Consider the following 16,678-nt stretch of genomic DNA (forward strand, 5'->3'; position numbering starts at 1 on the left):
GATAGAGATAGAGATGTTAACTATAGGATCATGCAGAAAACCCAATTCCCCCTCCTGAAGCATTCAGGATTTTTTGAGATGCAGAGAACTAAATAAAATTGTTTGTTCAGCCAATATTTTTTTGAACATCAACTAAACGATTCAGCTTTTGGGAACAGAATATACCCCTAGAAAAAAATACAACATCACATTTAAAAAAGAATAACTTCTGAAGTGATGACTTAAAAACCATCTTTAAAGGGAGCTCTGGTGGCCTAGTGGCAAGCTGCTGCACTGCAATCTCAGAGGTACGTGGTTCAAATCCAGCAGAGCATCTGGTGGAGAAGGAGGGGGCAATCTCCTCCTGTAGCAGTCAGATCTGATTTGACGGTATACGTAAAAATAATACAATAAAAAAAATAAAAACCATCTTTAAGGTTTTTAAAATATAAAATTTTATCATATATTTATTATATTTTACTGTGAAAATTTTCAGATGTACACTAAAGTAAAGGAATAGTATAATCAATCCATGCTCCTAGCACTATTTTTTAATTCAAATAACATTTTTATTTTATACTAGTTTACTTACAAAGTTTGTATACATTGTTTTTCACACCAGATCTTTCCTATTTCCTTTACCCAATTCTCCCTCATCCCATCAAATTGTGCCACTCTATGACTAAGCGCCTCCCTCCCCCAGCCCCCGTTTCTTCCCTTCTCCCCTTGGATCCTCATACACTTTCTACAATAATGGTCTTAAACAGTATTTGTCCTTATGAGACTGACTTAGTTCACTTAGCATAATGTTCTCCAATCCCTCTCAAGTTAGGCAGTAATTTACAAAATCATTGCTCCTGCATCAGCACCACCTTTTGTAATTAAGCAGAATTTTGCCAAATCTTGTTTCATCTATTCCTTTTTTACTCTCTTCCCTTCTTCTATCCCTCCACCCCACCCCCAGGAATATTTCAGAGCAAAATGCAGATGTCATACTGTTTCATTCACAAAGACGTCACTATGCATCACTAATTGACAACCGTACTGAAGAATATATACCCACCACAAAGAGCTGCGCTGCCCACCCAAAGGCTTGTAGTTCGAATCCACAGCAGCTCTGTAGAAGAAAGATGGGCAATCTCCTCTCATGTGATTTACCGCCTCCAAAAACCCACAGGGTTTTGGAGGGTCAACTATGAGTTGGTTCTGATTTGACAATGAAGGGATTCTTAGTTGGTCTTTTTTTGTTTTGTTTTTTTCTTTCATAAATAGGAGACAAGGGGTATAAACTCTCCAATTTCGATCCCTATTTTGGAGACTACATCAGCTTATACAGGGAGAAGGCAGGACAGCTGAAGGTAAGGAAGTGTTTTTATAGGACCTTCTTTTGCTTAAGTTTTTAGACTAATTGGACCAGTATCTTCTAGAGATCATTGTCATAAGGGGAGTAACTCTCAGCTACAGATTACATGAGCAGACAGGCAAAGGGCAACAAAAGGTCTTTCATTCCATACGGAAACTCATTAATTACTCTGAGAGATTAAATGGAAGCCCCTTTAAGATAGAATTTTTTTAAAAAAATGCTTAGTATCCATTCGTTTCAACACAGTCCTTTTGCCTAAGTTATTTATAAGGTGTCAGCGTTGTATTATTACAGGGTATTTGTAAAAGGTTAGTTTTCTATTACTTTATTGTCAGTTGCACAAGAACCACCTAGCAATTAGTAATTACATTCTTATTAAGAACACATGAAATGTTCAAGGACAATTAACCATACTTACTCTTAATGCTAGTGTTAACAAAGACAAGAGATCAATAACACATAACGCAATTTCTCGGAAATAAATGAAATTAAGTTAAAAATCAGAGGCAAAAGATAATTTTAAAAATTTTATATAATTGGAAACTTAAAGTATTTCACATGAGTAAAAATTAAAATTTAAAAATACTTAGAAATCAATGACAGTAAAAATATCGCATACCAAAACTTGGGAGAGATGGTCAAGATTGTGCTTAGAAGAATATTGAGAGTCTTAAACATCTTGTATTAGAAAAACAGAAAATGAAAAAGTGAATCATTCAGCTTAAGAAGTTAGAAAAACATAGAACAGAAAACACATAAAAATATCCTAGCTTTTCCTTTATTATAGAAAAAAATACATTTATTAAAAGAAGCAAAAGAAAATAAAGCCATTATTCTGGTGTGATATTGTTAACTGTTTTCACAACCCAAGCAACAGAAAACTGTCCCATTACCTTCCAATTTCATTTAACTCTGTGTAAGCTGAGTCAAAATTTTCCTTCCAAGAAATGGTGGCTCCATCAGCAGCTGCGTCTTGGGAAGAGAGACATTTAGATTTATAATATTGAAGATGTCATAGAAAAATGAAGAAAAGGTTGACAGAAAAGTGCAAGCATAATCCCATAGCAATTGTCCTATCACTAAATATGGAATCAAACTCAGTGGGGAAATGGCATGATTCTCTGAAATATTAGGGTGTTGTGTTTTTTTTTTCCTTCCTCTAAATAAGTCAAACAACAATCTGATGACTATAAACATCACAGAAGAGTGAGATCACTGTAAATTCTGAAAGTTTCTTAACCTCTGAGCCATAATTCTTACATTGAAATGTTAGTTTTTAAAATAATACCCAAGGGGTAGAAAGTGACATTACAGAGAGACTGTCTTTGGCTTTTTACTCAGGCAAAGGAGAAAGATAACCTCTCAAAGGAGAAAGATAACCTCTCAAAGGAGAAAGATAACCTCTCAAAGGAGAAAGATAACCTCTAGGTAATTTAAAAATAGACTTTTGCTAGGAAGACGCACAAGGGGGTGGTATGGGGAAGCACTTTGAAGGTACAAAGAAGCCAATAAAAACCAGGACTGGAGGGGGAACACATCAGAGGACACAGGGGGGTTCCAAGACCAAGAAAAGAGGAAAAGAAAAGCTGTGGATGCAAAACATGTAGCTTTCTTATCTTCCTGTTCTTGCTCATTAAGGGACTTCTTTGGTACAGTGAATGATTGTACTTAGTGCAAAATGTGTATCTGAGAAGAGTCTTTTGCTCCTGTAAAGATTACAGTCAAGATAACATGAAGTTGCCACGAGTTGGAGTTGACTCAATGACACCAAGAACAAACAATGGAATCCTCGGAAGCGTTACCTTGTGGGACATGTTAACTCTCTGACGGTGATTTACACCCACACCTTCCCTGGTCCACAAGTAGCAAAATATAACAGTGCTCAGTGGCTATGAGGAGAGGTGTCAAGCCCACAGCACAGCTCTCAGGACCAGTGATTCAGATCTGCCTAGGGGTGAGCATCTCAGGTTATGCTTAGGACCACATGGCTAAAGCTGAGGTGAGCTTATCCCTAAGATATTCTGAGAGGACAAAGATCCAGGGCAAAGATTTCTCAGTGAGAACAACATCTCTGAATGGGAACTGAGGCTGCGCTGGCAGTTGTGGAAGGGTGGAAAGTACTTCCGGATTCAGCTGGGGAAGGAGTAGGGTAGTCCCAGGCCTCTGGAGAAGCTGGAATTCCCTGAACCCAAAGAGATGCAGACCCACTGCCCCTGAAGTGTAGTGACTGAGATGCCAGTCCCTCCCCCCTTAGCACCCTCTCCCTCACATGGACCCTCACCCTTGAAGGACCACTGGTGGGCAGTCTCCTCCCATAAAGATTTACAGTCTGGAAATGCTAGTAGTAGACTGAGGGTTGGTTGTGGGTTTTTTTGTTTGTTTATATTTCCCTAAATTCTCATCATTTGGACGATTCCTTAGGCTGACAAACTCCTTGAAAATATCCCTGAGGCCTAAATGCATCAGTGAGATAGTGACTGTTGTTGTTAAGTTGTACTTGATTCTGTCGTGTGGTGACTCCATCCAGAAGATTTTCTAGAATGTGACCTTTTGGAAGTCTAGGCCCTTTTTTTTTCCTACTCAGAGACTCTAAGATGGTGAATGTTGGTGCTGTGTACCCTTGAGTACACCAAACCTGCTGAAAGGTCAGCTTCACGTTGGTTCTGACTTGACAGCACACAAAACAACTCAGAGACTCTAAGTGAACAGATAGGCAAAATAAGAACTATGTTTAAAAAACTATATATATAAACTCTGGTGGCCTAGTGGCAAGAAGCTGTGCTACAATCCCAAAAGGCAGGCAGTTCGAGGCCACCACCAGATGCTCCGGGGAGAAGGATGGGCGATTAACTGCCTCTGAAGACCTGCTGGAGGGTCTGCTATGGGTCGGTTTCAACTCGATGGTAAACAACAACAACAACAACAACTGTGTGTGTGTGTGTGTCTGAGTTAATTCCTCAACAAATCTACAGAAAAAGCTGCATGCTACAAAAAGAAATAACCTTCATAACCTTCGAAGGTGGTTAGGGAAACAATCAAATCTTGATTTAAAGTTAAAATCCTTCCCCCAGGTTACATCTCTTTCCTCACTTAAAGTTGCTGGGGTGGGGAGGCTGTCCCTAATGCAGGGAGGGACACTGAAGCCTGGCTCCGTGAGTGGTAACTTCATAGTTTGAGTCTCACAGCAGGGCAGATGTCCCTCAGGATTCCCGTCTGCCCATCTGTACTCCCAGAAATGGGAGTCTGGGGAATTTGGCTGACTCAGTGTTAGCCCCAGGGCACTTTGTTAAAACACTGTTCTTTGTTGTTGTTAAGTTAGAACTGACCTTTAGAACTGAGCCATAGCTGACCCTCCAGTATGTTTTCTGAGGTGGTAAATAGCATAGGAGGAGACTGTCCATCCTTTTCCAGTGGAACAGCTGGTGGACTTGAACCACATGTCTTTGAGATTGCAGCCCAGCCTCTTACCACTAGGCCATCAGAAGAACTCTTTATCAGATCTCTAAAACATTGACTGAAACTATTGTGCAGGTCTAGAGCTCTGGTGGCCTAGTGGCAAGAAGCTGTACTGCAATCCTGAAAGCATGTGGAGAAGGAGGGGCAATCTCTCCCTGTGCCAGTTGGATCTGATTCAACGGTAGACAACAAGAAAAAAAACAAACCAACCCCAAAACCTTAAAACAAAACAAAAAATCCCCAAAACTCTGTTGTGCAGGTCCAAGTCACCACATGCCAGGAAGCCTGCCATCCGCAGTGCAGGGCCTCTGTGATGGCTGGCCAGGAGGCTCGCCACCCAACACCTAGGGGTCCTGGGCATGGGGTTCGGGGGGGCTCACCATATTCTGGAAGTCGCACGAACTCTGAAGGCTCACTGGGAAGGCTGATCCCCCAGGGGTTACTGGCACTGACTCTGAACTGGTAAGGACATCCCGGACTGAGGTCTTCAATGACGAGGTAAGTGTCCAAGGTTGAAGCTACGGATTGCTGCCAAACCTGGGAACCTGGCACACAGTTCCAAAGAGAGAAAAGAGGACAGTGTCAAATCGACATTGTTTCAGGGACCTTCAGCATACAAAGACGGGAAGATTGACGCGTGACTTCAAGCAGCAGTTGTAGTCACTACATCATGGGGTGGTGTGACCAAGGCAGGCCTAGGTCCTGTTTTCTAAGTAACTGAACAATTCTGGGGAGATAGACAGATGGTGGGATTTTGAGGATCTTCCTATAGATTCTGTTTCTTTTCATATAAGTAGGAAAAGAAAAGGGTACAAGTACATGAATGACAAATAATACAGAATTTTACAAAGGAATATGGTAAATTTTCATTAGGGTCAGAAGAATACATTGCAAATAGCAAAATACATTTAAAGAATATATGCATTTGGAAGTCGAAGCAATTATTACCCTCAAGTGAAAAGAACATGGATTGAGCACTTAGTATATATAAAATCTGTGGAAGGTTACATAATTCACATAATCCTTCATATAACTCATTTCATTTTTGTTCTTAATCCCACAGAAACCTTTGAGGTGGTGATTGCTATTAGGTGCCCTTAGTGAAGCCTGACTCACAGCCAATCCTATGAACAACAGAACTGAGCCATGTTCTACCCTGTGCTGTTCTCATGGTCTCTGACACACTTGAGCCCATTACTGCAGCCACTGTTTCAATGCGTCTTGTCGAGGGTCTCCCTCTCTTGAACTGACCTTCTATCTTCCCAAACATGATGTCCCTCTGCAAGGAGCAGCCTGTCCTAGCAACATACCCAGGGAGCTCTGGTGGCTTAATGATAAGAAATCATGTTGGCAACGCAAAGGTACATGGCTTTTTAATCTACCTGGTGTTCTGTGGGAGAAAGATGGGCAATCAACTCCCATGCAGTTTACTGCCTCTGAAAACCCACTGAAGGGCCTGCTTGGGGTTGGTTCCAACTGAGTAACACACAACAACACAAAGAAGCAACATGCCCAAAGTATGTGAGATAAGTTTCCCTTTCATATGAAATAAACAGCCTTAGAAAAATCAAACAAATTGTCCAAAAGCACCTGTTAATAAGAGAAACAAATATAAACTAAGCAAATGATCTGAGAAGCTGGACTATACAAAGAAGAACGTGCATCAGAATTGGAGGAAGACTTGTTAATAACCTACATTATGCAGGTGACACAGCCTTGCTTGAGAAAAGTGAAGAAGAAAGAAGGTATTTATGGAAGAAGATTAAAGAGGTCAGTATAGATCACACCTTAATATTAAACAAAAATATTTAGAACTAGATCACCAAGCAGCATCACGAAAAATGGAGAAAACAATGAACTTGTCAATGATTTCATTTTCACTTGCATCTACAATCACTGTGCATGGAAGCAACAGTCAAGAAATCAAACACTGATTGTGTTGCACAAATCGATTTCTAAGGGGCTCTTCGTTGTTGTTGTTGCTGTGTATCACTGAGTTGGAACCGAACCATAGCTAGCCCCCAGTGAGTTTTCAGAGGCAGTTAATTGTGCAGGAGGAGACTTCTCACCTTTCTCCCTCAGAGCAACTTGTGGATTCAAACTGTGTACCTGTGGTTTGCCAGCACAACCCCTTACTTTTAGGCCACCAGAGCTCTGTAAGGGCCTCTTTATAAACTGCTAATGAGCAAGGGTGTAATTTCAAAGACTAAAGTGTCCCTGACCCAAGCTATGGTATTTTCAATTGACCCATGTGCTTTGGATCAGTCCTTGGAGAGAGGGACGTCATGCTTGGGAGGGTGGAAGGATAGCACAGGAGAGGAAGACCCTCGATGAGATGGATTTATTCAGTGATGGGTAATTGGGGTAGGTGTGTAGGAAACAGTGAGATTGGCAAAGGACAGAGCAGGGTTTAGGGCTTTTGTAGATAGGGTCGCTATGAGTTGCAGGTGACATGACGGCACATAACAACAACAACATGTGCTTTGACAATTTGGACAATGAATGAGGAAGAACCAGTGCCTTTGAATTGGCAGAGAATATCGAGTATACCATGGAATGGACAAAGTCCAAACAAATTTGTTTTGCAAGAAGTGCAGTCAGGGCATTCCTTAGAGATAAGGATGGCGAGACTTTGTCCAGGTACTTTGGTCATGTTATTAGAAGGGGCTAGCCCCTGGAGAAGGACATCACTGCTGGAAAAACAGAGGGTCAGCCAAAGAGAAGACCCTCAAACAGATGCACTGGTGACACTGACTGCAGCAGCAGAGGTGTGAGGACGCTGTGTGAGAGGACAGTGTAAGACAGGACAGGACTTCTTTGTACATATGGCTGTTTTGTGTTAGAACTGAACCAGCACCTGACAACATGAATGAACTGAGTAATGCTGAGTGATGTAGGAAGTGTGTGAAACGTGTGTTCAGCTCAGGATTAAGTCCTTTGCACTGAACTGGGAAACACAGAGTATACGGTGTAAAAAAGGTACAAATAATTTTACAACTCAGCAGAACTTGTAGGATCTGTTCAGCAGAAATGAAGAAAACAGGGCTTAAATAATAATTAAAAAATGGGAAGAAAAACAATTTTTGTTTAAAGGGCAGCAGAAGCTTTTAGTTTTAACAGTGTAATTCATAAGATGCTTACAGATGTTAATTGTTAACAATTAGCCACTTAAGGAATTTTTCTTGGGAAATCCATGTCACCCCCAGTAATTTCCAGCTGCTAAAAAATACTTACACGTTTGACATGTCACTGTTAAACATTGCTCATTTTTACATGATGTATTATGAATATACTAGTGTTGTTGTTATTGTTGTGTGCCGTTGAGTCACTTGTGACTCACAGTGACTCTATGTACAACATCCCTAAACCCTGCTCTATCCTATACCAGTCTTACCATCTCTGACACACCTACCCCCATTACCCCTGTTACTGAATCAATCCATCTCATTGAGGGTTTTCCTCTCCTGTGCTGTCCCTCCACCCTCCCAAGGATAGTGTCCTTCTCCAAGGACTGGTCCCTCTTTGCAACATGCCCCAAACTGACAAAGCTTCAGAATAGTTGCCTCCATGGAGCAGCCTGGTTTCACCCTCTCTAGGATGAACCTGTTTGTTCTCCTAGCAGTCCATGGTATAGTCAATACTCTTCTTGAGCACCACAGCTCAAAGGTGTCAATTCTCCTTGTCATCCCTAGTCATTGTCCCAATTTCTGGTACTCTTTAAATTTTATTTGGGGACCTGGGGATGAAGCTCTCATAATTCAACTCTAGTTATTACCTTAGAAGAAAGTTCATAAATAAGGTTCTAGTTTCTTTCAGTTCTGCAACTTGCTAACTGTAATTTCAGGCACATTTTAAAATACTTTGAGATTTAACCTCCTCATCTGTAAGACCATAAGTGACTAGCAAAAGAGAGCAAGACCCTCCATGAGATGGACTGACCCAGTGACTACAGCAATGGACTCAAGTATGTCAGATGATGAGGATGGCACGGGACAGGAAAGAATTTGGATTTGTTACGCATAGGGTCTCTATGAGTTGTATTCAACTGAATGGCACATAAAAACAACAGTGTTACTAAGGAACTGTAGCCCTAGACACTTTGAAACTTGCCATGGGTCATAGTTGTTGTTTTTAAGTTCTGTCAAGTCTGAATGTCTCATAGCTGACCGTTCAATGGGTTTTCAGAGTCTGTAAATTGCATGGGAGGAGATGGCCCATTTTTCTCCCATGGAGCAACTGGTAGATTTGAACTATGTCCCTTTGGATTGGCAGCACAGCACCTTACTGCTAAGCCAACAGAGCTCCCTATGGGGCAATGTTGTTGTGGCATGCCATCAAGTCAGAACTGTCCATCCTTCTTCCCTGACGCAGGTGGTGGATTTGAACTCTGTGCCTCTGGGATTGCAGAGCAGCTTCTTACCCTAGGCCACTAGAACTCCCTATGGGTCATCCAGCTACCCTGTGTTTGAGGTTGTTGTTGTTAGGTGCTGTTGAGTTGTAGACGACTCATAGCGACCCTATGAATGAAAGGCCTGAGCCCTGTTCCTAGAGTTTCCAGAGGCAAGCTATTTCAGAAGTGGATGTCACTCCTGCTTCCAAGCTTGTTTTAATCGGGGAGCTCCACCAAACACTGTCCACCATAGGTAACCATTATCACATCTGGCACATCAGTGTCACAGTGCTCAGCATCCCAGCAACCACGAGTTACCTCTGTACAGCAAATGGACCAATGCTATATCAGTGTTTGAGATTACAAGCTAGAAAAGAAAGACTTATGGAGGACATAGAGGTCAATAGTTTTGCAACTCTTTCTCAGAATTTAAGGGGAACAGAAGCCCAAACAAGGCGAGGAGACAGCACACCTTCTTCCCTGTACTCCACGGTGTAACCAGAAATAGTGCAGTTGCCGGTGCTGGAAGGGGGCAGCCAGCGGAGGATGACAGAGGTGCAGCTTCTCTCCTGCGCGATGGGCCGGTTGGGGGCAGCTGGAACGCCTGTGGAAACAAACAGTCATATGCTGCTTCTGTACCACTCGGCATTTTACACCCAGTTTGAAGGTCATCTGAGAAACATTACTCGGCTGGTTTCTCATATATTTATCCTTTGATCCTCTTCACCAATTAGCATACCTACCTCCAGGCCTGAAGGATGCCCGGGAGCAATGAGTGGATACCTTTTACTGTTTGAACTTCTTCCTTGGGGCTAAATCCTTCACTCTGGAGAGAAAGTCTGGTCAGGGAACTAACTATGCTTGAGGGTGTGGGTAGCTCAGAGCAAAGCCTCTTTCTCTTTTCATTTGTTGAAATGATGTTGGATTTTTCACAATGGATCTTTCCTTCAGTTGGTCTCACTAAGCTCTGTAACATCACTTGCAATGTCTGGCAGTAAAGAGAGCATACCCTGTACTTTAACAGTGGCCGAGGTCGATGTGGTCCCATGGTCATTGGCTGCTATGCACGTGTAAATCCCACTGTCCTGGGGCATCAGGTTGCAGATCTTCAGGGTGATCTCACCGGAATCGCTGGGGACACAAAATAAGAGAGCTTCAAACACAGGCACTGAACTTCCTATGGTCTTGTGATATACTCACCCACTAGAGGCACCCTCTAATACCCTGTAAGATTTTTGGAGCTACAAAAAGTTTGTACTCAACAACCTGGGTCTATTCCACAGTGTTATGGAAGAAAGACCTGGTGATCATGTTCCCTGAATATTGTTGTGTGTCACTGAGTCGGAACTAACCCATAGCTGACTTTCCAATGGTTTTTCAGAGGCAGTTTAATCGTACCAGACGAGATTGCCCATCTTTCTCTTGTGGAGCAACTGGTGGATTTGAACTGACCGCCTTTGGGATGGCAGGGCAGCTCCTTACCACTAGGCCACCAGATTCTCTTTCCATTAATATTACTACTGTTATTACTCATTGCTGTCGAGTCAGAACTGATTCAAAGCTGACCCTTCAGTGGGTTTCAGAGACTATAAATTGCATGGGAGGAGATTGTTCATATTTCTCTCTCAGAGCAGCTGGTGGATTCAAACTGTCTGCCCTTGGATTAGCAGTACAACTCCTTATCCACTAGACTGCCTGTCATTACAACCAAGAAAACCCTATGCAGATTTCTACCCTGTAACACATTGGGTTGCCATGAGTAAAAATCAACTTGATAGGACAGGTTTTGTTTTTGTTTTTGAATATCCTATTCTCATCCCATACAGCCTTTAACAGTCTCTTTATCTCTACTACTGAAAGCAGAGTAAAGATGGAATCCTTTCCAGATTTCCTAAGGAGAGTCAGTGAAAAACTCCCATCATTTGCATTCCTTGGTGGAACCAAGACAGGATTTTCACTTAAGTATTGAAGGTTAAAAATGATGGAAGGAGGCGAGCTCTGGTGGCCTAGTGGCAAGAAGCTTCACTGTAATCCCAGAGGTATGCGGTTCGAATCCACCAGATGCTCTGATGGAGAAGGAGGGGCAATCTCCTGTACCAGTCAGATTTGATTTGATGGTACACATACACAAAAAATAATAAAATAAAAATTGAAAAAATGGTGGAAGGGCAAAAAACCATTGAACTTGGGATCCTTAGCAATATTATTGTTAGCAACTTTATCCTAAAATATTTTTATAAATCAGTAAGGAATAGTATAAGAAAATGGAAGCTCTAAAAAAATAATATGTACAAGTATTTCAGATTTTACATTGGTGAGCTTCAAAATTACTTAGTGAATTAAGTAAAGGGTAAGTAAAAATTCCCCCACCTAAAGGGTAACTTCTCCAACTTGTCTCAGGCTGGGGGTGGTGGGTAGGATTACCACAGAGGGAGAAGAATATTCTGAAGGAGTGAGGAACACACGGACCAGGTCACAATCCATCTTGTGCTCTCCTCACGGATGGTGACTTATTCTGGTGACCTTTATGCTCCTCTAAACACTGACCTCACACCAAGCTCTCAGTCAGGTGAGTTGATATCTTAGGAGCAGGTCAGTGGCTCCACTGCAGATACCAAAGCATGACGGCCTTTCCCCATTTCTTGATTCCTTGCTTTACTTTCATAGGTGACACTTTTTATTTGTTTTTTTGAAGGCTAATTAGTAAAGATAGATTGATTAGAAAATTAAATCTCCAAAGGTACAAACCTCCGTCTTTGAAAGGAAATGCAGAAAAGAGAGGCCTCATCAATGATTCTTTTTGTTGTTGTTGTGTACTGTTGAATCGGATCTGACTGGCACAGGAGAAGATTTCCCATCTTTCTCACAAAGCATCTGGTGGAGTCAAACCACATGCCTTTAGGATTGCAGTGCAGCTTCTTACCACTAGGCCATCAGAGAACCCTTTCATCAATGATTCTTATGCTGTCAGGACCTGCTCCTGTTTGTCCATTGTAAGCAGAACTATGAAGTAAAACCCCTCTCAGCAGCACTAAGTATTAACAAATTGATTAGGAGACACCTAGATTTAGAAGGCAACTTTATATAGAAGCATGCTTGTAGCTGGATTTTTTAGATGTATATTTGTGAGCAGGTAACTTCTTTTAATGTAAGAAAATTCTTTTGGGGTTCATGAAGCATGTCACTATTTTGCAGGACCCTGAAAGGTAAGAATAGCATCATGATGCCTGATTTCAGGAGGACATTCCTGCTACAGGACAAGGGTCCATGCTTGTCCCCAGGAATAATAATTTGCACTTTTCTTTTTATTGTCTAATGTGACTCACAATGCACTCTCTCCAAACCATTCCTGCTTGTCTCCTCTCTGGCACAGCTACGTGGTGCAGGGCAGTGAGGGAAAGGTGTGCTGTGGAGGCCCAGCGTTCACCAGGCTGCAGCAGCCTGGGGTCATTGAACCCATTCTGACTTGTGGTGACCCTGACTGCATTAAAGGTGAACTGTGCTGCAAAAGACTTTCAGTGGTAGATAAGTCTATCCTCAGGCCTTTCTTTTGAGGCCCTTCTGGATGGACCCAAATCTCTCTCCTCCATGTTAGCAGCCAAGTATATTAACAGTTTATTAACCCAGGGCCTCTGTAGAAGCAGCCAGAGGGGTCTAAAGCACACAGCATGGGTAGACTATATTGGGCTGAGCCACCATTGTTATTTACCCCAGTCTTGCTTAATCAGGCACAGTGTTTGAGCTGAAATAGGCTGCAGGGCCACTTTTCTCTCAGCGAGACCAGCTCCCAGCTGCAGGGTCTCCGTGCTGTGTTAAGTGTGGTGCTGAGGCTGGGGCTGCTTACCACGAAGAGACGGTGTACGAGGCTGAGCTGTTGTCCGAGTCGAGGATGTTCTGGTCTGGGCCCTTCCAGGTGATGGTGGGCTTTGGTCGCCCACAGACTTTGCATTGAAGGGTCACTGTGTCCCCAAGTAAGCAGGTCACATCCACCAAGGGCACAAGGAATTCCGGAGCCACTGGGGTCAAACCAACATACATTCACATCACTCAGAACAGAAAGAATAAAGGGAGCATTTTCTATAACAGCACTTTCACTCCTTATTTCCCACCCATGTTGTGTAATCATGATTTCAGTAACTTTCAATGGAACATATATCTGCCCCTGTGTTGCTGTTATGTGCCATTGAGTCACCTATAATTCAAAGCAACCTCAGGTATGATAGCCCTGAACCCTGCTCTGCCCTGTAGTAGGTCTCAATTATTCCTTTAAACTCATCTGTGTAATTTTTAAATGTTTTATTTTAAAGTAGGAGATATATATTATAGAAAAATCAGGACATACAGAGTAGCAAGAAAGAAAAGAAAAAAAGATAAAATAAAGCTTCATGAGGTCACAACTACTATGAACATTCTGGTATAGACCCTTTTAGGATTTATTGATAAAATGCAAGTGAATACACTCTAAAACTCGCAATCTCTTCTTCTAAAAACTGGATATTATAAATTGAAAATGTTTAATAGCATTTCCCCTTGTTCATAAATAAGCCCATAAGCACATCGCCATTGTTTAACTTGCTGCGTACCAGTGCTGACTGGCCATGCAGCTAATCCTCAGATCCTCTTTAACTTACTTACTCTTCTAACTTACCTTCTTGGATGAAATTTGGATTCAAGATCTGAAAAACAAAAACAAAGTGGCTTCACTCTACAACTACTAGAAGCAAACAAGAGACTTTCACACTCTTGGGTTAAAAAAAAAAAAAAAGGTACATTTTCGAGATTCTGTTTGCCCAGCCTCCCCTGTGGTGTGACATCGCCATAATCATCTCCACCAGCGAAGGGTGCTGACCTCGTGTCCCGGGGAATCTAGCACACACTCCCTCGGCCTGGCACCTGGGCCCCAACAGGCTTATGGAGACTCTTGAACTGTCCCTCCCAGCTCTTTTCCATTTCACATGCTCACTAGCTCTCTTCCAGTTTAGACGCACTTCCACTCAAGCTGTGTGATGGAATTGGAGCCTCCCCACAGCATGATTAATTTTAAAAAACAAAGACGCTGAGACCGTCTCTGAAATGAACCAATTCACCTGTTTCCTTCCAAACATTGCCCTCTCCCCACCGCCTCTTCTAGGCAGGAAAACATTTCTTCAAACAGCTGTATGAAGGGAAAGGAGGGAACCCTGTCTGTGCAGCCCAACACCAGCTCAGGGCAACTTGAATCTCTAATGGTTTGAACTCTTTGTGTTGTATTGATAAGAAAACTGAGACTTGTGCCAGACAAGTGACTTGTTCAGGTCACCACTGAAGTTCTTGGGGCAGCCTGCTTCACATGTGACATCCTGGTTCTTCCCTGGAAGGGGAAACGTTTAAGGAGTATACTCACCTTTCTAGAAAGTGAGCCCTATGTGAGACAAACATCACCTTGCTCCCCGCCATCCCGCTTGCCACACCCCCACCCTGTGGTGTCCTCTCCTTGAGCGCTAATCCTGTGGGTCCCTGGAAGAAAGCCTGGTGGGAAACAGCATGAGTTTTAGAGTGTGAGAGGTGGGGCCACTTCTTGTTTTTACTGTGACTATTGGCTTCATTACCTAAACTTTCTTAGTACAAACTTATGGGGATAAATACTATTTATTACAAAGAGTTAGCACAAGATGATATGAGATAATATCTGTTGAGTCCTTAGTGGGGTGCTTGATGAATGTTATTAGGTGCCATTGAGTACAACTCAGAATGACCCTATCAACAAGAGATCTGAGCCCTGTCCTACCCTGCGCCATCCTCACACTTCCTGACACACAAGAGCCCACTGCAGCAGTCACTGTGTCAGTCTCTCTCATGGTCTTCCTCTCTTTCTCTGACCCTCCACCTTCCCAAGCATGATTTCACTCTCCAAGGAACAGCTTCTCCTGGCAAAGCGCTCAAAGAATGCTGGAGAATAACAAGTACTAAATCAATATTTAAATAAGTCAGAAGAGGAAGAAAGGTGATCAATTCTAATCCATTTCCCTTCTGCAAAGCAGTCGAGTGTTAGGTGACAAATTGATAATGGTTTCTCTTACAAAATTCTTTCCTTTATAATGAAATTGAAAAACTCCTGTGTCTTACAAAAAGCCCAGCCAGGGCAGGCACACATCTTGCTGGCTTCAGCCATACGATTTTGAGTATATGTGGCTTCTGTGTTCTTCCCTTACGTAATAACCCATACGAGCCCTTTAGTACAGAGATGCTGTTTCCTGCTTTGGGTTCTGGGGCCAAGGGACCAAAGACCCCCATCATGTTCTCTGCTAGTCTCAGAAGGTCACTCATGCCATTCCCAGGCTAAAAACAGTGGTCCTCAATCATTGGCCTAGGTAGTTTTAAAAACCATGATCAGCGTGAAATGAGACCCAGTATGAGCTTTAAAAAAGCTTCCCCAGGAGCTGCAACTACAATCCCAGAGGCGCACGGTTCGAATCCACGAGATGCTCTGCCAGGGAAGGAGGGACAATATCCTCCTGTACCAGTCAGATCTGATTTGACGGTACACTCACACAAAAATAATAAATTAAAATTTAAAAAAAATAAAAAAATAAAAAAGCTTCCCCTTATGCTGAGTGAAATAGTCACAAAAGGACAAATACTCCATAATGCCACTGTTATAAAACAGGACTGATAACAAGTTTGGGGGAAAACCAAGAAAAGAGGGCATAAATAATGTACACTGGATTGAAACAGATGAGGGAAAGAATGGCTTAAAAGGATTATATGATTCAGTATTATTTGCCTGACAACAGTCCAGAATAAGAGCTGCATAGTGGCCTGGGGCCTAGGAAATTGTACAACAATGGAAGAATTTTCTTTTCAAAGAGAAAAGTGAACTGGGGGAGGAGAGTTGGCAGGGAGGAAAATGTGTGACAATGAATGAATAAATGAAAATCCAAGTTCTTGATGAACTTTGATTAAATTAACAATAATAATAATAATAATAAAAAATAAAAATAAAGCTTCCCCCCCATAAGTCAACATGCAGATGGGGGTGAGGAACATATACTGACTTCCTGATCCAGTCTTGAGGTGCAGTGGGGAGAGGCAATGGGATATCTAGCAACAGCTATTGCTCTCCCAAACTTCAGCAATCCCTCCATGAAGGGGGATACTGGGTCATGGTAGGGGGGTACTAGGGAGAGGCAAATGGCAGAGTTAGGACATGGTGAACATTAAAAAATCTACCAGTAAACATAAGGCGCTCTGGGGGCTTAGTAGTAAGGGATTGAACTACCAGTGCAAAGGAAAGCGGTTCGAACCCACCAGCTGCTCCATAGGAGAAGGATGGGCAGTCTCCTCCCGTGCAATTTACTGCCTCTGAAGACCTGCTGGAGGGTCAGCTACGGGGTCATTCTGACTTAACGGTAAACAACAACAACAACAACCAGAAAACACGGTAATCAGTGCTATATCATCACTTGTCTTAGCTAAGGCAGGAAGAATGATAGGTGTTAACTAAGTGCTTA

General features: G+C 42.4%; 1 protein-coding gene across 2 annotated transcripts in view; it reads right to left on the minus strand.

Annotated features, from left to right (window-relative positions):
• KALRN (kalirin, RhoGEF kinase) overlaps positions 1-16,678 on the minus strand; it is a 797,511-nt gene that overhangs the window by 8,980 nt on the left and 771,853 nt on the right. For both annotated transcript variants that reach the window (XM_006884214.1, XM_006884216.1), the window contains 6 exons: positions 13,837-13,864; positions 13,033-13,204; positions 10,198-10,319; positions 9,661-9,792; positions 5,179-5,343; positions 2,236-2,314 (listed from right to left, as the gene is read on the minus strand). In XM_006884214.1, the coding sequence (XP_006884276.1) occupies positions 2,236-2,314; positions 5,179-5,343; positions 9,661-9,792; positions 10,198-10,319; positions 13,033-13,204; positions 13,837-13,864 (698 nt within the window). The remainder of the gene's footprint in view (positions 1-2,235; positions 2,315-5,178; positions 5,344-9,660; positions 9,793-10,197; positions 10,320-13,032; positions 13,205-13,836; positions 13,865-16,678) is intronic.

Source organism: Elephantulus edwardii, unplaced genomic scaffold, assembly GCF_000299155.1.
Source record: "Elephantulus edwardii isolate Elephantulus edwardi_28Jun2011 unplaced genomic scaffold, EleEdw1.0 scaffold00032, whole genome shotgun sequence".
NCBI classification, from domain to species: Eukaryota; Metazoa; Chordata; class Mammalia; order Macroscelidea; family Macroscelididae; genus Elephantulus; species Elephantulus edwardii.